The sequence below is a fragment of the Chelmon rostratus genome, chromosome 20 (genome assembly GCF_017976325.1).
Source record: "Chelmon rostratus isolate fCheRos1 chromosome 20, fCheRos1.pri, whole genome shotgun sequence".
Taxonomy (NCBI): domain Eukaryota; kingdom Metazoa; phylum Chordata; class Actinopteri; order Chaetodontiformes; family Chaetodontidae; genus Chelmon; species Chelmon rostratus.
Window position 1 is genome coordinate 11,790,791 of NC_055677.1, and position 22,061 is coordinate 11,812,851.

General features: G+C 41.9%; 2 protein-coding genes across 2 annotated transcripts in view; both read right to left on the minus strand.

The window, feature by feature from the left end:
- Positions 1-1,441: 1,441 nt before the first annotated feature.
- Positions 1,442-3,731, minus strand: eloca (elongin C paralog a). Its single transcript, XM_041961643.1, has 4 exons — positions 3,636-3,731; positions 3,109-3,136; positions 2,742-2,885; positions 1,442-1,910 (listed from the first exon to the last, which is right to left on the minus strand). The coding sequence occupies exons 2-4, from the start codon at positions 3,110-3,112 to the stop codon at positions 1,720-1,722; spliced, it is 339 nt and encodes a 112-aa protein (XP_041817577.1). The 5' UTR covers positions 3,113-3,136; positions 3,636-3,731; the 3' UTR covers positions 1,442-1,719.
- Positions 3,732-8,803: 5,072 nt separating this feature from the next.
- Positions 8,804-22,061, minus strand: part of jph1a (junctophilin 1a) — a 32,724-nt gene continuing 19,466 nt past the window's right edge. The window contains exons 4-7 of the mRNA XM_041961240.1: positions 20,052-20,170; positions 12,120-12,844; positions 11,492-11,588; positions 8,804-11,313 (exon numbers count right to left, since the gene is read on the minus strand). Of these exons, the coding sequence (XP_041817174.1) occupies positions 11,508-11,588; positions 12,120-12,844; positions 20,052-20,170 (925 nt within the window). The 3' untranslated portion in view covers positions 8,804-11,313; positions 11,492-11,507. The remainder of the gene's footprint in view (positions 11,314-11,491; positions 11,589-12,119; positions 12,845-20,051; positions 20,171-22,061) is intronic.

The following is a 22,061-nucleotide window of genomic DNA, read 5'->3' on the forward strand; positions in this document are numbered from 1 at the left end:
TACGTCGTTAACATAACATTAAGCAGCCTTACTTTAATTCTATAAAATTAAATAAGAAATATGTTGAGCTCACATAGGACATTGGGGAGGGGGGTCAGTGACCTCTGCTCAAGGAGGGATGGCCAGCCTGACATGCCTGATCCAGATTTAAACCAAACAGTGTTCATTTTTAATGTTTGTCTTTCAGTTATTAAAATGCTGTCACAATCAGAAATGTATAATTAACTTTAAATAAAATATTAAAAACATTTCTGTTCAACTATATTATCATGCAGTTATTCATCTTTAATTACACTATAAATGGATTATACCTCTTATCATAGCATCTCCTTAAGCACCCTTTTAAAAAAATAGAAAAAAAATCATAACAGGTATAAATGTATAACTTGTTAAAACCTCACATCATTTCATTCCCATTTCTACATCAGAGTTAGACTGTTGAAAGCGCATGAAGTATATCAATTTATCTGTGTCAGCAAAATTTGGAACATTTTATTTAACTCAAGCGAAATTTGATTAGGCCTCCTAAGGTTTCCGCAAAAAAATGTGCGTGTGTATATATATAAACCCTGCAGTCAATGTTAACTGAAATGTGATAATATGGTTGACGGATGGAGCAACTTAATACATGAGCAAATAGCTCAAAAGACACTCTTCAGAGCCACAAGCGTTTCAGCATACCATGCAGGTATCAGGTCATGTATGTATGCTCTAAGTGACATTTGTTTGGAATTGTAACAGGATTTGCTTGCATTTGTTTTGCCTAATTTGACTGACCAGTTTTCACTCCTTAGTGTAAATTAGAAAAGGACACACTTGAAATATAACACCGTGCCTATAGCTTTGTTCTGCAATATCTAATATATACCTCCTCATCAGCCCTAAAACTACCACCTACCTACTGCTTATAAAAGTATAAGGGACCACATCTGAGGTCTAATACATTCTCGTAACACAATTTCAATAGTATTATCACTTACAATTGAAATCACCAAACCTTCTTCAATGACTAGCGCAGGTGTAAGGCGACTGCATCCTGATCTTTTGCTGTGTGAGAATATTCTGCTGAAATACACGAATCACAAGGAATACCCCTGTTACAAAGGACAGCGGTTCAAATAATATTAATTATCTTAATAGATTTTTTTAAGTAAATTTTTGACTGTTTTCAAACATTTTTATCTTAACAGAGGATTCACACATCTTCTTCCAAACATCTCTATCAAGCATAAAGATCTCCTCCCTGTTATGTCTAACTACTGGTGTACAACACAGAATTATGTATTTTAGTGGATACAATATCTCTGCCAACTGTACTTTGTGGTCTTTGAGGACATTCTGTATTATTTTTACTTGAGCTGGACCAAAATATACAATTCAAGAATGATACAGGCTTTTGAGAACATGGAATTTAAAATCAGACGTACTTCACATGAACAAAGTAGCACTTGGCAACAAAGTGCTCACCAAACAGGTCTTTATTAAGCTGGACAGGTGAGGAAATATGTATGGGGTGGGGGCATATTTGTCACATTCTGGGGCAAGTGATTCAGCCTGCCGTATCCATGTATTACATTAAAATGAAATCCTTTAATATTAATAAAATTTTGACAGTAAGCCAGGTGCGGAAAAAAAAAATCATGACACAAATGGCAAAAAAAACTTAAATATTGCAAAAAATCTAAAAGTGTTTTAAGCTACTACATTATCTCTGTAACTTTAGCAATCCAAAAAGTTTGCAGCCATGAGCAGTTCCAGTGCGATCTCTGGAGCGATGGGAAATTCGGGTATTTCTGTGGAGCTGTTGGTGTAGCGGACCTTGTAGGTGAAGTACATGCAGACCTTGGACAGAACATGAGATGGAATCTCCCTGAAGTTCACTTCATTGGTTTCATTCTCAGCAAACTGACCTGCAAATGGAGAGTTACGGTAGACATCCTGAGTAGAAATAATGAACTTGGAAAGACAATTGTTTTATGACAAAATAGTTTTATGGAAGGAGCACAGTGCCACCAACTGGACAGGCAGAATTGACCTGACCAAATAAATACCAATCCCTTAATTATGATTTAAAATCTTAATCTCAAGCTAGTAAACAAGCAATGCATCACCAATGAAAACATTTACTATATGGCCTTAAACAAATTTAAATAGGACACAGACCATACCTTCACAGCTGTAGTAACAATCAGTGTTGTATCACAATTTACAGTAAAGCTAGGTCCATCCAAGCAGCACTAATGACCAAGAAGCATATGCTCTGACACTCCCTTCCACTCCAATTGCTATTTCTCCCCAGAAATATCAAACAGAATTCACGCCATGCTGATAAAGTATACACTTTCATGTGGAGCAAGCAGATCCATAAAATACCTCATTAATTCTGTTGTGTATTGTAGGGCACATTCTATGTATGCAGTTCCAAAAAAAAAAAAAGCAGTTAAACAGAATGTCAGACAACAAACTCCCCTTCTTATTTCTGAAAGCTTTGAGTGTCACATTACTGCATTAAAAATCATTTTAATTCAAACTGGAATTATTTATCAAAGTGCCACTTGGTGTGCTGAGGAAATTATCTATTTGCTGGGTATGATAGATGTTTATTAGTATACCAGAACTAACATTGTTTCTCTTTAAGTCGCAAACCTTTAGTCAGTTCATGTACATAGGTATGCTAATATTAATGTTAAGAGAAAATATGGCTGTTTGCTATACTAATAATAATTTGCCTGAATCCTCACCTGGCCCGCTTAACATGGCTTTGATGGTCCCAGATGTCAAGGCGTGTTCTCTTTTCACAATAAATTCATGGCCATCTGAAGAGATCAACTTCACATACATGGCATCTGGCCCTTCACAGCCACCGTAGGTTCTCTCTTCTCCATCTGTGAAGCAACACAAACTGACGATCTCAAACAGGTGTAGGCTTAAATACCACACAGACATTTGAACAAATGTGATGACGCTAGTGCCTTTGGAGAATAGCCACATTTTACTATTGAACAGTAATGTTAACAAATGACATATCTGTTACTCGGCACGCAGCATGAATTGGCAAACAACATGAAATTTCTGGGAAGGGACGGGATAATATATAGGTTTACTTACCCATCCTATTCCGATATTTCTGTTAACCCTGAAAGGAAATACACAAACATCTTGTTAAGGATACAAGGACCCTCGAACATACAATAAAAAGTCGCCAAGGCTGGACATTAGCTATAATAATGTTTCTATTATATAGCATAAAACAATTACTCTAAACGGTTGCGTTAGCTGGGCCTTTTTTCCGAGAATTTGGGAAAATCACCGTTAACGTTTAGCCAAATCAACCAAATAAGCTACCAGTATGTACCACAATGCAACGTATCTAACGTTAACTACAACTGTAATTTCTCTGCTCTAATCCAGTTTAAAATTGGATTAGTGGCCATGTCTTTCTCTATCGAAAATGTTTTTAAGTGAGTTCGCAGCCGTCAGCTAGCATTGGCTTGCAAGCTAACGCCTTGCCGAACGAACATTAGCGTCTTACTTTCTTTTGTCGACTGTTTAGTGTTTAAAAACACTTCGGGTAAACAGTCCAAGACACACTAAAACACAACAACGTGTAACAGAAACACAACACTGTTTCTTACCACTCTGCAGTAGAATGTGGAGTGGAGATTTCAGCTAATGTTAGCCAACAAGCTTTTGATACCCGGAACTAGTTTGTAGGAACACCCGTCCTCGATAAATGTCTTCCGTAGAACTTCGTTTGCAGACAGAAGCGGTCCGCTTTAACGACCAGCTCATCGCAAGAATGGTCAGCATCCTTCTTCAATTTCCCAATGAGACAAAACGTCTTTATAAAATCATCTCTGATGTAATCACAAAATTAGCAAGCGAAAAAATAATGTGCAAAACAGACAAATAACATTTATAATATTTGTCCAATATAATTCAATTTCACTAGATAATAAGTTTGGATAAGTGAAGGGAAATTAGGCTATTGCCTTTGCTTCTAATAAAGAACTGAGATGACTTGTCATATTACGACTGGTTTACAGGCCATCAATGAGGAGATGAAATTGCCCTGTGAAGCCTATAGGGGGCGCCTGTGTTTCAGATTAGCCTTCCTGGCTGTCGCCACTTGCAGTGATGGGCGAGAGCAGGTGCTGACTGGACATGACAGAGACATTTTGCTGCACCATAAATCTGGATTCAAGAAAGAATGAGAGGGAGAAGGCTAGCACTCTGCAGTGTCATACGCTTTCCAAAGTCCACTTAGTAGAAATCAATCACTTTGACATATTTTACTTTCTATTTATTACAAAAGTTTGGACTTAGAATTAAGGATATTCACCTGTGTGTATAGTGTCATAACTATGCAGGGCCATCTAAAAGACCCACACTTCCCAACCTAGAAAATTATGTTTGTTGTTAATATCAGCTTTATGTAACATGTAAAAGGACTTCCATCACAGATCAGAGACAGCTAAGAAGTAGATACATACTGTAGTCACGGTCAGGTTCAGAATGTGACTTTGCCCTGATCCTGCCTGGATTTCTGTCATGCAGTAAAAGTGATGACTGCTGAAATCTGAGGCTTCCAAATAGACGCACAGTTATTTGAGCTGTGTCACTAAGAGTAGATGACTGAGCGTGCCTGTAAATTGTGCTGCTTGACCCAGTGGTGCCCCTCATGGAGGACGGTAAGGATTTTTTACACTTTTATTCCCTTATCCTGCTTATTCTTTACACACAGATATTAGTGATCCACAATTGACTCACAGGTGGCACAAAGGAGACCAGACTGCTCTGGTCGCTCATGCTTAATTGGCTGTGCTCATTGCTACCTCAGATGTCAACGGTGACTTCTGCAGAGGTGACACCTGATCTGATATTTGTCTTACAGTAATGCCAGGCTTAGCTATGCTGTCAGTTTGTGTTCCAGAAAGTTCTAGTAGCCTCCTGCCTGTGTTGCCTTTTGACGCACACACACACACACAAACACACACAACCAAAAACAATCACTGACCTTCCAGTCCCCCATTACACTATTAGTGCTTATGATCAGAGCGGGTGGGTGGCGGCAGCCGCTTTGATGTCTTTCAGATACGACCCACCCCGCTGCAGCTGCTCTCAGCTCTATTTTGGGGAGGCTGCTGTGGGCCCTTAGAAAAGGGCTTCCTTGACACACACACACACACACACACACACACACACACACACACAAAATACATGCAAACTCTCTTGTCATGCCAAATGATATCATCCATCCCTTTAACACATCAGCTGTAAACTCTCTCAGATTGCACTGTTTTGCACACACCCAGGCCATTCTGGAAATGGTGGGATGCAGATAACTTGCTACAAAAGACACTAGTCCGTCTTTATGCTTGTTAGTCTAATAATTAAATGTTAGTGTTGGTCCGACGCCACATTCAGCATGGTTTACACTCTTAGAGGCTGGCAAAAGTGCAGATACATTGATTCTCACTTGGTTCATATTGGATTTAAATGTTTTCACCACTGTCCTTTTTCACCACCAGTTTCAGTACCAAAGAGTCGGTCAGATGTCAACACATGGGATCATTTATGAACAGCACAATGGCTTATAAAGGCCGTGAATGAAACCAGGTCAAAATTTTAGTCATGATAAGGAAAGATGGGGGAGGAGTATCTTTGGGCATTGCTTATCTGAAAAGAAGGAAAGGCTTGTCACAATGAATTTGAGGGTGCTTTTGCCCGCAGCGAGTCACAGTGGCCTGCAATTCTCATGTTGGGCCTTATCTTATGAACCTTAACTGGAGAGGAGCATCATCACCCCGTGGCATGTCACAAAAAATTATGTCTCAGTGGATAAAAGGTAAAATAATGATATGCAATGCAATTCATATGTATGTATTTCAACACTGTTTCTGTAAGAAAGACACATTAGACTCTGGCTTTATTGCGTGATTTCAAGCTCAGACGCTGAAGCGGATCTGCTCTCGTTGCTACCACAACACATACAGTAATGTCATTTGGTGACAGTTCGAACACTGACTCACGCGGCACACATCTGTCATGTGCGACTCTTGGATGGACACAACGTTTGGCAAAATGTTAAATCATTAAATTCTTCTGGATTCTTATTATGCACTGATGGCTGACACTGGCATTGTGCAGCTTAACAGAAAAGTGTGGTCATTGTGATGGCTGCTGTCTAATGTGGTACCCTTATGTACCCAAACACAGTGACGGAGTCTCTCACTTACGTGTTTCTTGAATAAATAGGCGCACAGGTAGCAGAGCTGTTTACCAAACAGACATAGAGCCATGGAGAAAAGAGGCTTTCATGTATTTTATCCAAATGTTTCTGAAAATTACAGCTTCAGCAGCCAAGGTAGTAACACAACGCACCATGAGTCACTGAAGCAACATCATTATAATCATGGTTAACAGTGCCCCTGCAATACAATAATGATTCAAAGCCACCAACTTATGCAACCATTAAGACAAAGCGGTTTGCTCATATGATAGTCACAAGCAGAGAGCGGTGAATAGGTGAAGTAACATCTCTCCAAATCATAAAATGATCTGAAAAATCCTTCAATAGACGTTCCTGCTTTTCGCGCTTGTCTTCTACAAAAGAGTGTTAGTTTATTGCCTCTGCTCGCCACACGATGAAAGCTTCAAATGGCATAACAGACAGATAAGTGGATGTGACAACCATTTACTTTCAATAGCCTCGGGCTAATGCACTGTGCTGAGGCCTTGCTTGTTTGACCTATAATGACTCACCCAACAGACCCCTGTGATAAAACCTTCACCATAACTCACATGCCGTTAGATAAATGGGACACGAAAAGTCTTGTGCTTAAATGGCACATAAGTGAATCGTGTTTACTTTTCAGTCATCCGTGTGCAATCACACTAAGAACAGCATGTGGGAATGTTAGCGTGCGGCAAAAAAGAAAGTGCTGCACCTTTAAATGAGAAGACACAGATAATAGTTTACTTTAGATGACAGAGTGATAGGTTTATGCCTTGATAACTGCGATTTGTTTGTGTAAATATAACAGATGAAGTGATGCTAAGCTAAGCTAGCTATGCCAGGCATGGAAAGGGGATCTGCTTAATACTGATGTCTTAGCAACAGTTTTTAAAAACGCTGGGCAGTGATATCCCCTCACTGCTTACAAGCCTTAATCCAATTTTAGAAGCACAACCGAGTTGCTTTTTAGTCAGAAGGTGGAGGCTTGGTCCCAGAGAGGGAAGTTAAATATACACATGAGAAACTCTTTCATCTTAGTTGGTATACGCAAGACTTAAGATGCCTATATTGTATGTCCAAGTCAATCCTCACAGACACACAGCAGATAAAGAAATATAATTGTAGGTTGACTGTGGATTTATTCTTAATCAACTAATCAGCAACAAATTGACACGATTTATCAAATCTGTAGCAATCTATAACAACCACCTGCCCCTGTTTATAAATGGTACATAAACAATAAATGGTTTATAATCCATAATTTTTGGCAGCTGTGAAAACTTGAGAAACAATAGGGAGTGGCTGGTGAGTTCATCCAGTGGCAAGTGGAAAGCTTTTAACAGGGAAAAGGTGCAGTGCAACCATAACGAAATACATGTCAAATGCATGCCAGGCTCAGTTCGGCATGTGTCGTGCTGTTCCGCTGTCGGCCACAGTCCTGCTGCAGTGAATTCACATGTACACTTTGCTGAATGTAAACAAGATGATTGTAGACTCTCACCCCGGTCAGGATCATCACTGGAATTAGTTAAATAGGCTTGATGAAGGTAGGATACGCATATAAGGTTTGGGTTTATATTTGTCCAGGACTGCTTGAGCAATCAAATCTAGTCCAGCATGCTGTGCAATATTAGAATAGCAACAGAGATATTCTATACTATTACTGACAAGTTCAGCTTCACATAAGGGATTTAAGTGCCAGGATTACACACTCTTCGGAATATTCCTTAAGAGGCAACGGCACTATAATTGTCAGTCTAAATAACCACCTGATATGTAAACCTGTAAGACAGAGTAAACACAAAAATAATGGAGAACTTGCCATATGCAAACATGATGAACAGACAGCAGTTTATGAATGCAATTTTCTGCAAGCCAAGTCAGCACCACAGAACACCCAAAAGCACACCCGGAAACAGCGTGAGATGAGCAAACTCTCTTTTTGCAGTGTCTGCCGCCGTCAGGGCAGAGAGCACAGCAAGTGCATGACATGGCGTTGCAGATTCCAGGCAGGTGCCGCTGCTGGTGTAACACTACACTAATCCAAGGCCGATCAGCAGTGGAAACAGTACAAACCGACCCCATACAAACTGGGGCACCTGCCTGCGCTTGTGAGACCCCGACAAATATATTTTGATTTCACGCCTGCTCTTTTCCCCCCGGATCTCATTATGAGAAGGTCAACACGAGGCCATCTTTGCTAAGAGGCTAAGCACAGATGGGACGACGACCCTCGGAGATACATAGAAAGGAACACGAGACTGGAATTTAACACATTGTTATAAGACAAGACATCCGTACATGCATCCATTCAAATCCAACTGTAGATTTTATACTTGTCTGACTGCTCCATGACTGTTTATAGTGTAAGATATTATGTGCTGTATTGTTCTTATCATGTTTTATTATGTACTGTTAATGTAATTTAAGCAATTCACTTGATATATTGAAAAGAAATCAACATATCAAATCAGGACACAGAAGGTTGAAAGTAATGATCCTAATATGCTGCATATTAGTGTAAGAGTATCAAAATATCAGAAATAAGTCGTTTAACAAGGCATAACATCTTTATTGTTATACACATAACTTCATCTCCAAAGACTTTGCACAAATCAGTGGGGTAACATGAACCTTGAGATATCAAAAGTCTCCCACAGTTCCTCGTTATATCCTGAAATACTCAAACAAGTACATCTGCCTTTCACATCCCCAAATGGTACATACAGTACATCCAATTAGAAATAAAGTTTTTTTTTCCACTGTCAAACATTATCATATGTGCATTACATTACCAATTACAAACAAGTTATATTCATTGTCAAAATACAGGTGTGCAAATTGTTAGAAAAATACCAACTCATACCAGATTCTGGATTGTGCTCTGTAAAAATCCTTACAAATAGTATATAATAATCTATATATAAATGACTCCAACATGCAATGTTGCATTTCAAAAAATATCCCATAAACAGGCTGTTCTGTTAAACCCTCTGAAACTCCAGTCTCCACCACACTCGCGTGAAGACAGTCAAAACAAGAAATAGAGGGCGTAGAGAAGGTGAAGGAGAAAATCGGTTATTTAATGCATCACATTTTTAATATAACAATGTTTTTGAAGAATTTAGTTTCTTGGTCTGCCTTTTCTGTCTATTCCAGATTTTAAAAAGATAGTTTCCTGTAGTCACGTGGACAGTTTGCAAACATCTAAGTGGCTGAAGCTCTCTCCAAATCTAATGCTCGCTGGGTAACAAATAATATAGTCAAGTTGAACCTCAAAACTGAATTGCAGCAAAGGAAACCTAGCTGTATTAAAGCCCTTTTTTATAATGACCACAAACACATCAGTTGTACAATGAATAAATAATTAATCTTGGTATTGGTGACAGTAAATGTCAACCATATAAATAACCACTTTTTTTTTAAATAAAAGAAACTCATGCCATACCTGCAACAAGGACTACAAACAGCTACGATGAGGCAAGTTAACAGCATGATTCAGGTGATGACAACAGTCAAAGTATCTCCCACATGACAAAGTTAAGACAAGGATGGCATCTCCCCCCCTCCCTCCCCTCCTCATCTTTTTTTCTGAGGTAAACAGTAGTACTGTTAAAGACATTTAAAGGCATCTCTCCTTCTCCCCGGTGCCACATTCCCCATGGCCTCAACCTGAATAAATTCATCTCCCACTGTCCACAAGACTGTCTTCATCCAGTCTAAGGAGCACACAAGCACTGCTGGGTCTGCAGGAGCAGCTGTGTGAACTGCATCTTTGCATTTTATACTGAAACAATTAAAAAGACTCTGATGAAGGAATACAAGCAAAATGGTCTAGGCATGTACAATGAAATAATTTTCCTTCTTATTTAATAAATAAAATAAGACATTTGTCACTTCACTCTCACGGAGCTAGGTAGCTTTTAAAGTGTGAACCTCCTTTCTCAGCACAATGCCAGCCATTAATCGACAACGTCTCTCAAAGCCAGTCTTTCCAAATGATGAGAGTCTGACAAGATAAAGCGAACATAGGATTTTGATAATGGTACGACCCCCCCTCCCTTTTTTTTTGGCAAAATATACTATAAGCTTCCTTTTGAAAAAATAAAACATATTGCACTTTCAGTAACATGAATGTGTAATCAATTAACAAATTACAACTCAATAGTTAGAAATTAGTCAAATTTCAGAATAAAAGGGGGGAAAAATTTATATTCTCCTTTTGAGAAGAGAAGAAATTTCCTTTTCAACCACAAGCATATGACTGCAGGTAACCAACATTCAGGGAACAAAAACAAACAAACAAAAAAAAAGCTACAATAAAACAGAAAACAAACAAAAACAAAGTGTTAAAACTGTACCATGCACGGGGAGTGTTTCAAAGCGGTGTATCCTGGGTTACAATGGACGGAGCTCGACAAAGCTGCCGTGATGATTGGGTAAACAGAGTAAGACTGGCTAGTGACCGTGCTAGCACTGACTGCTGGCAACGGCCGTGCCCAGTTTCCTGTTGCAAGAGCAGTGTGAGCCCCAGAAAAACGCCCCGTGCACTCGAGCACGCTCCCGCTGCGACTGTCCCCCCCGCCGGCCGCCGGGCTCACATCTCCCCATCAAAACGTCAGATGGCAAAATAGAAAGGCAGCTGTTTGCTCCCATCATCTAAAAGTGCATCTCCACACTCTTCCAGCAAAGTCCGTCAGCCCACCGCTATCCCTGCCAAGGCAGTGGGAGTGGGCTACAGTGAGACCAGTGCTTGGATCAGCACGCGTGTGGGTTTCAATTACTTCTTTTTTTGAGACTGTGTATGTTTGGTTGCATTTTTATACTTTTTTTTTCTTTTTTATCGCACTAGACATGACATTTCACCTCGGCTTTTAGAGAAGCCAGAGGAGTGCTAATTCACGGGGCTGGCCCTCAAGAAGGCGCGCGACAGGTTGGTGGTAGTGATGCCTTCCTCCTGATTCTCTTCAGTGTCACGTTGATTCCTAAACACCTACGGCCGCCCCCGTGTCTCACTGGCGCCATTTTTATTTTTCAAGGCCGGCGATGCAACTGTACCGGTTGCCATGGTTTCACTGCAACATAAAACAGTTTGTTGGGATTGAAGTGCCTGCTTGTCATATTACAGACACACACAGTGGCACACGGGACATGAATAAAAGGGCAGATTCATCTAATAAATACATAAACCCATCTGCTCCTTATTCATGTTTGTTGATGACTAAAGGTGTCTGGGAAGATAAGTGAACTTACCTGAGAAACAGCATTATCATGTCAGAAAATGGACAAATATAATTGCAAGGCCAATATTCAACAGCATTACCATAGCAACAAGGATCGAGTTAGGACCCTGCAAAAAGAAAAAGAAAAAGAGACATTATGATAAAGATCAGATATCACATACTTCACAAAAAAGATCTTATTCAGAAGCACAGGAATAGAAAGATGTAGGCAGGATTAAAGGAAGAGTTGTACATTTCAGGAAATATGCTCATTCACTTTCTTGCCAGAGATACATTAGAAAAATGTTACCAAAGGTTACAAAATCTCCATAATTAACATGTCGTATCATGCTTTAAACTGGGACCAATTGCCAGGCAACCATTGGACACTCCAGGAAGAAAGAGTCAGGCGCATAACCACCCGTAAAATGCAGATTGCCGTGTGAACACACTCAGATTCTAAACAGGCGAGATGTAGTGTGTTAATTAGTGTGTTACAGGTGCTGGTAGACAGGTTGTATCATCTTTGGATAGAGCCAGGCTCGCTGTTTCCAGTCTCAAGCTAACTGGCTTCCAGCTTCGTATTGACAGCGGATTGATCTTCTCATCTAACTCTTGGCAAGTCAGCGAATAAATGCATTTCCCACACCGATACTTACTGTTTCTTCCATGCTATCTGCAATCTCCATACTGGCTTTCTTTGAGTCTGCGAGGCTCTTTGGCTTTAGGGAATCCTGCTTCCTGAGTTTCTGGTCGCTCTTGCTCTCCCGTATGGAGGCTGGCTTAGGAGTGGGGGTACTAAAGGACTTAGGGGGCTGTGGGGGCATACGTGCCAGGGCCAGGGCACTAGGCTCTTCTTCTAGATCCTCCTCAGGGTCCGGGGGTGGAGGGACCCTTGTTGGGGCTTTGACGTAGTAACTGTGGTACTCGCTGTGGAGCTCGCCGTTGACTGGAATTGCAGGAGGCTGTGCAGGAGGAGCAGATGCTGCGGTAGACGGCTGAGTTTTAGCGGGTTTAGCCGGAGCCTCGACATGCACGTGAGAGGCGTCAGCAACGGACAGCCTCTCCTCTTTGCTCAGCTTTCTGTTAGACCGCTCATCCTTGCTGGTCTTTTGGCTCGACTTCTCCTCTTTGCTCGTCTTGCGGGTGGGTTTTTCCTCTTTGCTGGTTTTGCGGCTGGTGCTGTTGGCGAGCTGACCTTTCTTCTTGCTGGAGTGAGGCGAGGGGGGAGGCGTGGCTACAGGGCTGGTCACGGGAGAGTGGGGAGGAGTGGTACCTTTGCGGTAAAAGTGGGGAGAATCTCTTGGGGACCTGTCCTTCTTTTCTACAGGGACCTCCTTGATCTCCACAGGCTCCTTCAACTGTTGTTTTACGTAGTCAGGTCCTGCAGAGGTGAGAGAGGTAACACACATTAACACGATAAATAATCTACAGGTACGTGCCTAAACCTGTACACCTGCATCACCACCTCTGTGCCTCTCAAGTATTATCGCTACATTCAAGTTTGGGAATGGTTTAAAACAATTTTTCATTGTGCAGATGGTGTCATACTTTTAACCGGATGTGTCTTTAAAACATTTTGGGATATACACTTTCTTGCTGAGAATTAGATGAGAAGATAGATACCACTCTGAAGTCTGTGAAGTAAACATAAAGCTAACACCAGCAGCCGGTTAGCTTAACTTAGCGCCAAGACTACAAACAAGGGGAGACAGCTAAACAGCTAGCATGGCTATATTCAAAGTCACAAAATGAGCCTCCCAGATCCTCCAAAGCTCACTGATTAACACATTCAGTCTTATTTGTTAAATCAGTGCGTCATTTTTACACTTACATGGATTAGCAGAGAGATAAAATGTTTTAATTAGCAGGTTTTAGAGGGTTTGTGTGTATTTTGTTACCTGTGGGCAGAGCCAGGCTAGCTGTTTCCAGGCTTTTTTGCTGAGCTAGCCAGATGTTAGCTGTGGTGTCATATTTATTGTACAAACATGAGAGTGGTATTTATTTTCTTGTCAGCATTTTTCCCAAAATGCCAAATTCCTCTAAAGGTTTTTGGAAATAGCTTCAAAACTGTGGTATATTTAGCTTATGTTTAGGCATAACCTACAGCTACACTTGCCTAGCACACACATTTGCTAAGAGTATTACATACAGGTCCACCAAAATTCAAATAAAGTTAAATGATGACAGAGGAGATCCAACTAAACCCTAAACCAATGCTATTCTGAAATCTGATCCACTCATTGTCCAAGAAGCCACATTAGGAAAACAGAGCACTCTTTATTAACTACCCATCCTGTCTGACTGGAGCGTTGCACCGTGAGCTAGATTTAAACCAGAGCTGGCCCTAAGCATAGCTGAACTTTCAAAATAAAATATTCATGAATCAACATCATATATGCATCCTTCTGCAAAGACTGAGGCAGACGAGGAAAAATAGACTGATTAATGCAGGGTCACAAACACCATTTCACAAAGGAAGCCTCCCCTGCAGGCTCATCAGTCATTCTCTTTTATCAGTGTGTTGTTTTCCTGGAAAGGCCCTTGTCACATCAATTCTCACCATCCAACCAGCTCGGCTGTACAGATAAAGAGAGTCGACCTTAAGGTGCAATGATGCCTCTCTTTTAGTCTGGGGAAACTCTGCCGGCTCCTTCCTGTCTGTCTTTATCAGGAGTTTATGGACCGGACTGGTTATTGAATGGAGATGGTTGTGATACTACTGCATACAGACTAAATGTGCACTCCTCTTTTAGCTATACATCTTTTAAATTTCCATTATGGACGTTACCTTCTCTTATGTGTGAACAATAGGGGCTGAATCTAAATGCCTTTTTGCATGTGAGAAAAATGACACTTTGTCCGTCCCCTTGTTTTGTACTGAATTAATATTTATTAGAGACATCAGGCTCTTTGTTCGCCTGTTTTTTTTCCACTTCGCCTAAATTAGACGGTGTCACGGTGACTAACACAGGGACAATGCTGCTTTGTTTGAAGTACATCAGATGGCATGAGCAGAGGAGGATCCTCCGCATCCCATATAGCCAATTTGAAACAGAGAGAAGGAAATCTAGATATTATATTAAAAAATCGATTTCATATGTGTATGTAGATGAAAAGAATTGGAAGACAAATGATTGAGCTTTCACTCTAAAGCTGCTCAACCCCAGCAGACACTACATACCCTGTCAGTATATTCTAATGTGTTCATGCTGGTGCGTTCAACATTGACTGGGTTATTGGGTTGAAATACGGGTTAATCTCAGAGATCAATCAAAAGGATTTATGAGACGCCCCTTATATGCACACCACCTATTAAGTTTACAAACTGTAATTCAATAAAAGAATTCACATTGTTTTAGAGTTGACACTTATAACCTCAAGGAACGATTGTGCAAACCTCAGTGTGTATCCAAGCTCATCTCAGCGTAAATAGCCTTATCGCAGAATCTTTTGGGCCTCAGTACTCATAAGCCCAAAGTATTTTTCGGCCACGTGGCATTCTTAATTTGTTTCATAACTGCCACCACCAATAAGACCCACTACAAAGAGACGGGGGAACATTTGAACATCTGCAGGGCTTAATATATCTGCCGAGCTTAATTTCACACCATAACTCAATAAGAGTAAGGGCTTTGTGGGCGGGCCTGAGCAGTTTCACTCTGTTTGGGGACAGATTCCTGCGAGGGGTTCCAGGCATTTTCTGAATGGTTCTCGCCACTGAAATGACCCCCAGCCTCACACGCACAGACGACACTACACTTCTGAAGCCATGCTAAATGCCAAAATATGCTGAACATAGGAGTGTGTTTTTTGGTTCAACACTTGAAAGCTGCTATAGAATCTTGTGGAAGTTTTACTTTGTTGAATCCCATTACTTGTGGTTTATTGGTAGATATTTTAACATGTGCAGATCTTGTTGAGATGAGTGAGTGAAGATTTATTTACCAAGGAATCCTGCCAGGTCAGCTGGAACATGTACTGGGACTCAATTACCCAAATGGCCGAGGTGTTTCTTTCATCTGAACATTGATTAGCTGGGCTGAGTCTGCAGCCCTCCAAAGAGGGTCATTAAAGTGGGCCATGGTATGAGTCAAGACAAAAATACTGACCACAAACTCAAATAATCACAAATAAATATATGAATTACAGCATTCAGAGGATTTTTTTGCCCTAAAATTTAAGATGTGTGCACGTCAAAAAGCTCCACTGTAATATGTACTGTGTGTGTTTCTTCCGGCCTCATCATCGTCTCTTTGAGGTTATTAGAATACAAGCTTTTGTTTAAGCTGCGGTTGCCAGTTCTGTTCATGTTAATCCACAGCACATTTTCTGCTCCAGTGCTCTCTAAGCAAAACACACGCGCTGACATACACCCACACACACACACACCGTCATATACTCACACGAAACACAACAGATCGGCTGTTTAAGACCCAGCCTAACCCCTACTGACCTTAATATGAGATGAACGGCAGTAGCAAGGAGGGAGCTTCAGTATATGCGTGCGTGCATGGATGTGTATATATAAGGGGGAAGGAGTACAGTATGTGCTGTTATCACATCTGTCGCCATTGTGCATCATTCTAGGTTCACCGGAAGATTCATAGGAGGCAGTAGCTTGCTATCTAATGTTAAAAACCTCAGAGCTGAAAGGTCATTCAGCAACTTTGGCCTGATGGGAAATATCTATTTTCACCATTTAAATCTTGTTTTTCATGACTGACCCAAGGCTATTGTTGCTATATGAATGACAACAGGTCTTGGTTGCTGCTTTGCCTTCACATCCTTGTCAACAAGGACAGAAATGTACATTTCAAGAGTCAAAGTTAAAGCTTAAGTGTTCCATTGCGTCTGTATGTCAAATATAATAACATGTCTTCCAAGCGGCAGTGAAATGGATTTGCATTTTCCTCTGTTCTTTGTTTATGATGCATTTGGTTGATGTTATATACTGTATCGTGATCTCAGTTTGTTCTCTCTCTACACTGTTACATTTGCCATTCATGACACAACATGTAGCGTTTTAGATTTCCTCTTTCTTCCTCCTACTCACACTGGCAGATGGGCAGGGGGAGCTGTCATTGTTTGGCCAGATTACTTCCTTTACTGTTACACAGACACAAACACACACACGCACTTACATTTGTACTCATACAAATTCATGCAAATAAAGTATATCCCATTGTCTGTGGCTACTGGTCGAGTGTAATTGCTGCCTTCCGGTGCTTTGTTTGTGAGTGGCCACATGCAAAGAAGAACATGGAGGGCCTCGTGTTCACGTGAACTGACATGTGATTGACGGAGAAAGACACTGCATGAAGCTAGTCAAATCCAGATGAGGAAATGGCAGCAAACACAGGCCTCTGCAGACTTTTTCCAAACACAAAGTTAACATTTCGTGGATCTGAATACTACATCCTCATATGGCATCATTTTAAAAACAACAAGTTTTCCTCATAAATCTCTAATCCACTTATTTCCACAAACGATCCAAAATGCCGCGTCCACTTTCACAAGTCCCTCATCCTCCCAGATCTCTCTCTTTTCACGCAGCAAGACTTTAGTAATGGGGCTGATATGAAAATGCTTTTGCCATTTGTTTAGAAAGGGCTAAGCTAACATACTTTACTTGCTGTATCCTTGAAAGTCGTGAGAAGTTGCTGCATGACTTTAAACTTCAGCTGAACTACTATCTTGACGTGTACTCAACGACACCTGCTGCCGTGAATATAAAGCAACACCTGCTCATGTCTGGTTTTCAGCCCTGACAGATCCAGGCTTTTATGGCTCCACCTGGTCCAAGTGTACCTTGACTGGGTCAAACAGGGCGGAGATCCCTGCTGGGCCCCCCAGTCTCCACCCCCCCTCCCCCCAGTGACCGGCTGAAGGAAGGGACAGCTGCTCTGCGTCAGCCCTTGAGAGGGGCGAGCGCCGGGCCGAGCTCCTCTCAGTGCATAAGGATTTCAGCTATGTCTCCATTAGACCCCAGTGAGCACCAAATATAGCCCAATTAACGTCACGACACAGGCCACGCCCAGCTAACCCTCGCTGCTCCCCCTCCAGGGTGCTGTATGTGAACCAATCATAAAGGTCAGGGTCCTGTTCTCTGTGACCCTCTCCTCCCTTTTGAAGTACATACTCCCAATCTGGGTGATAATCTGCTATGAGTCTGAAATGCCAATTACAAACAACAAGGGGTTTAGACCCCTGGTTGTTACCCTAGAGGACTTATTAGAAGCTGAGGCATGAGGGCAAGTGAGAATATTTTCGCTGTGGAGGTAGACATTGAGGAAGCAGAGCAAATTAGTCTGGGAAAGGCACACAAGTTCCGTCTAATGCTAGGTACTCAGATTGAGCAGCCTTGTCTCACTGTATCTTAGGATAGACAGTGTGATCTGGATTCTGCACCCGCTTGGTATATTTCTTTAAAGTTCACAGAAAGTTTTTCTTTTAGGTTAACAACAGAGGCGGCCATTTTGCCAGGAAGCTGCAAATAGGGGAAACTGTTTACACTCAAACATGATATAAACTCCCCCAGGACAAACCGTGAACCAGCAACAAACCTAAGAGAGGGCCGTCCATGTTTCCCCAAACTTCTACAAGACTGGGACTCTCACTAACTAGAAACAAGCTGAATGTACGGGAAATGGGGGTTTGGCTATTTGCAGGTGCCTGTCTGGCTTTCAGCGTGGCTTACCAGACACGCTTACGCAACTGGACGTTTAAACAGTCCGGCTCAGATGTCGCCCTGCGCTGCACATTATTATGACATCTGTCACTTTCTCATTCATGATCCGACTTATAAGGCAAGGACACTCTCCGCGCAGACCCGCGGACCCGGAGATCACCCGGCCTGCCAAGCATGACCGCCGTTTTCCACAACACAAACAAGCCGCAGGATGTCTCTGGCCCGGGCCGTTTCTGTGGCTTAGTGCAGGGACATGCTTGAATGGGTCCCATTGTCAATCTATTTGTCACCCACTATTTTGTGGCGGCTTTTGGCAAGCGCCCAAGGTCGGCTAGCTCATAGGCCTAAATATATTACACACAGTGGAGGAGGCGAGGCTTGTATAGATCATACGCAAGAAATAAAAATAAACAAAAAAGGTATGACATAGCACTTCTGAATATGCTAGCATTTTCAAGCAATATTAATAGAACCTATCCATACATCCTGCAGAACAACTTCAAATGAATTCAAGTTGAAACTCTTACAAAACCGATAACACAAGTTAAATGCGTGCCTGAGGTTTTTTTTTGACAGAATGTTCAACTTAAACCAAGATGCAAACTGGTCTGAATCTGCTCTCATTATACCAGAATTAACCAAGAAGGGAAAAAATAAGATAATATTACATTAAAAACTCAATTTTGATTCACCCTTTTCTGATGTTGCCCTCTTTGTGCCCTTATGTTTCACCCCTGAACCCACATGCATAACAAGCTCTTTTACAAAAAAGGAGTTGTGCCCCTCACTATTTATGTAGTATTATATGTCTGGCATTGCCTTGTAAAACTCAGCTTACCTCGTAAATGAACTAAACAGAGTTGAGTGGACACCCTACGCTGCGAGCTGCTGTATAGTATGGCAGTGTGCCTGTTAAAACTCCAGGCGGAGGAAAGATGAGAACTGCTTGGTGTCAGGAGCCGTGGGTTTTCTTGACCACGACTCACACACCTGTGAGACATTTCTGCAATCCACTAAAGCGCAAGTTTGATATGATCTTCAAAAAAAAAAAAAAAAACACAGCTAAAAGAACAGAAAACATTTTGTTTTCCTCACTTCTTTTTTTCTTCTTTTTTTGGCAGAGTTTATGGCTGCAAAATTTAGCAAGTGTTTCCGAGCAGCTACAACGGGCCTTTGAGAGCAGAGACAAGGCTTCCATCCAGAATACAGAACCCTGCTTCAAGCTGGCTCTGCTTTGTCTGAGCACAAACACAGTCCTCCATTGTGGCGTTAGAAGTCATCCTCAATACCACTAGTCTTCGATTACAGTCCTGGAACACCAAACCCTACGCTTTTGTGCACCCAGAACAAGCTCATTACTGACTCAGACACAGCCTGTGTAAACAACTCTAAAACTGTGCAAACATCATTATTCATACAAAGTACCCAATTCCTATAAATATGGTTTGGATGCTTTAGGATTGTGTAGCTGAAAAAAAAAAGGAAGGATAGCAGAGGTGAGGGGGCACATTAGAATAGCATGGCTGGGTAAATGTGCCACTGTTGGGGGTGGACCACTCATGTGGAAGCCCCTCCTCCAGGCCCTGTGACACTCTTAGCAAGGACTGCAGTGTCATCTTTGGGTCAGTCGTGTCTGAAAATCTTGCCTAAAACCTTACTTGCATGCATTGCGAAGGATTCTGCAAATGCAGCCACTTGAAACAGTCAAAGTATTGTATTTCATTAACTGCACTGAACACACATGGCCTCCCTGACCCCTCAGTGAACCTGCAGTCCTAGTGTTTCTTAATGCAGACAGGGGGAAAGCATCTAGAAACAGCAGGGGCACACTTTGCTACTAGGAACATGCTTTAAAATTTTAGACATGTATTGTGTGTGAAGGCTTGTTGTTAAAGGTTACCTGGTTGGTAGAAGTTGGGGGAGAGTTCCCTGGCAACCGCCCTGGCTATTTCAGAGTCGTGCACAGCGGAGAGGGCGGCCTGCTCTGCAGCCTCGCTTTTTGTCCTGGCATGGGCCGTTCTGGAGAAACACAGAGACAACAGTAGATGGTAACTCAGAGGTAAAGACATAAAGAAGGTGAAAACCACCATGGCTGAAGGACGTGTGGCAGATGACTACATAGAAACATGCACAAACGCATGTTTTATAATATTCATACTCTGCCAGGTGTCCTCTCCCAGGACACTTTCAACATCACGACTGGCACATCTGCTTCCCTCTACCATCTTTTTCTCTTCCTTGCTCCTCTCTGACCCTTTATCCCGCCCTGTTTTCCCCTCATCTTTGAGCTGTATCACTCAGCCTGTCCCTCTTGGGGATGACATAACACCTCCCCTTGTGCCTCTATCTCAAATCCAAATCCTGATTTTCCAAATGGAGCGCAGCCACAACCAAGCAAGACCTTAATCCAGTCTGGAGCACTGCGCTGCTGCTGGACTGCACGGGAGCAGTGCCCAAAAGGCACACACACACACGTAAACACATGCAAACACACGTATGATCATATCATATCATATCATATCATATCATATCATATCATATCATATCATATCATAAACAGCAGGTGGTGTAGTGAGGGCTTAGGTTTAGGCTATAAACACATTAATGAATAAAAAAAAATACAACTCAAATTTGAATAAAATTTCAAAGGTCAAGACCTGTAGGAACCCTAAGGTACTCGCTTTGCATGATGGTTTTAATCGTACTCTATGAACATCCATGCACTCAGATCTACTACACTGCACTGATGCTCAAAAAACCAAAAGGCAGAAGAGTAATACGTTCTGGGATCAATGTGAGCTTAGCATTAGCACTGAGAGGTATTATGGGAGCATACCGCGGTTAGACAGACAGAGGCCGGGGGGTGACCTGCTTAACAAATCCCTTGAAAACTCCACCGAAAGATACTGTACATGTACACATGCTTGTGCACATGCAAACGCACAAATGCTGCGAGCCGCAAATGCAAGGCGAGGGAGGATGTGCCCCACTGCTACCAGCCTCCCCTCAAAAAAAGACCTAATTATGCAACAATGTGAAATGCATCAGTTAAAGCCGGTGGATGAGTCGCTTACTGTATGAACTGATAGTGAGTGGAGCCCTGACACAATACATGACAGTGCAACATGGAATGCAAGGATCCAGATGGGCTGTCCAAGTATCACTGTAAGTATTGACAGCTGTGCCCTGTGCCCTGCTTAACCCCACTCATCCATCTTCCTCTCCCTCTTTCTTTCACCATCCCTTCTCTCTTTCAATCAATGCTCCTGCTTTTTTCGATCCCTCCTCATCTGCCTATTGACGCCGCATCCCCTCCCTCCCTCTGTCTTTCTGTCAAGACTGACCCCAATGGACAGATGTCTCTATTTCAGACTACTTCACTGTCCTTGGACTCCGGGCTGTCCTGTTTTTGACGGGCTGGGACAGTGAGATATTAAAATGCATGAGCAGCCATATGCTGGCCGGGGAGACAGACCATTTCCTCTCCAAAAATAAGTCCCTGCATTGCCCACAGACAGAGGACACACTCAGTCTGTGTTTTCAGGCGGCACAGCATCTGGAAACCACTGACCAGCTGCAGATAAAAATTCTGATTTCAGACATTTTTAAAAGTCACAAACAGTAATACACACAATGCTTTGCTTCTTGACACGAGTCATTATAACCATGCAGGAATGTCACTGGTGTGGCTAAAGCAGGTGCAGTCTAGCTTCGTGGTCTTATTTAAGAGCACTTCACAGTGAAAAACTCACATTAAAGCATTCCAGTTACATCACACCACTGACACGTATACTGTACACATCCACTTGCCATGCATGCTACCACAAGGACGTACATGCTTCTATTTCTGAAAAGTGTGAAATGTGCAGCCGAGTGAAAGGAGGCATGAATGCGTGTCTGCGTATACAGC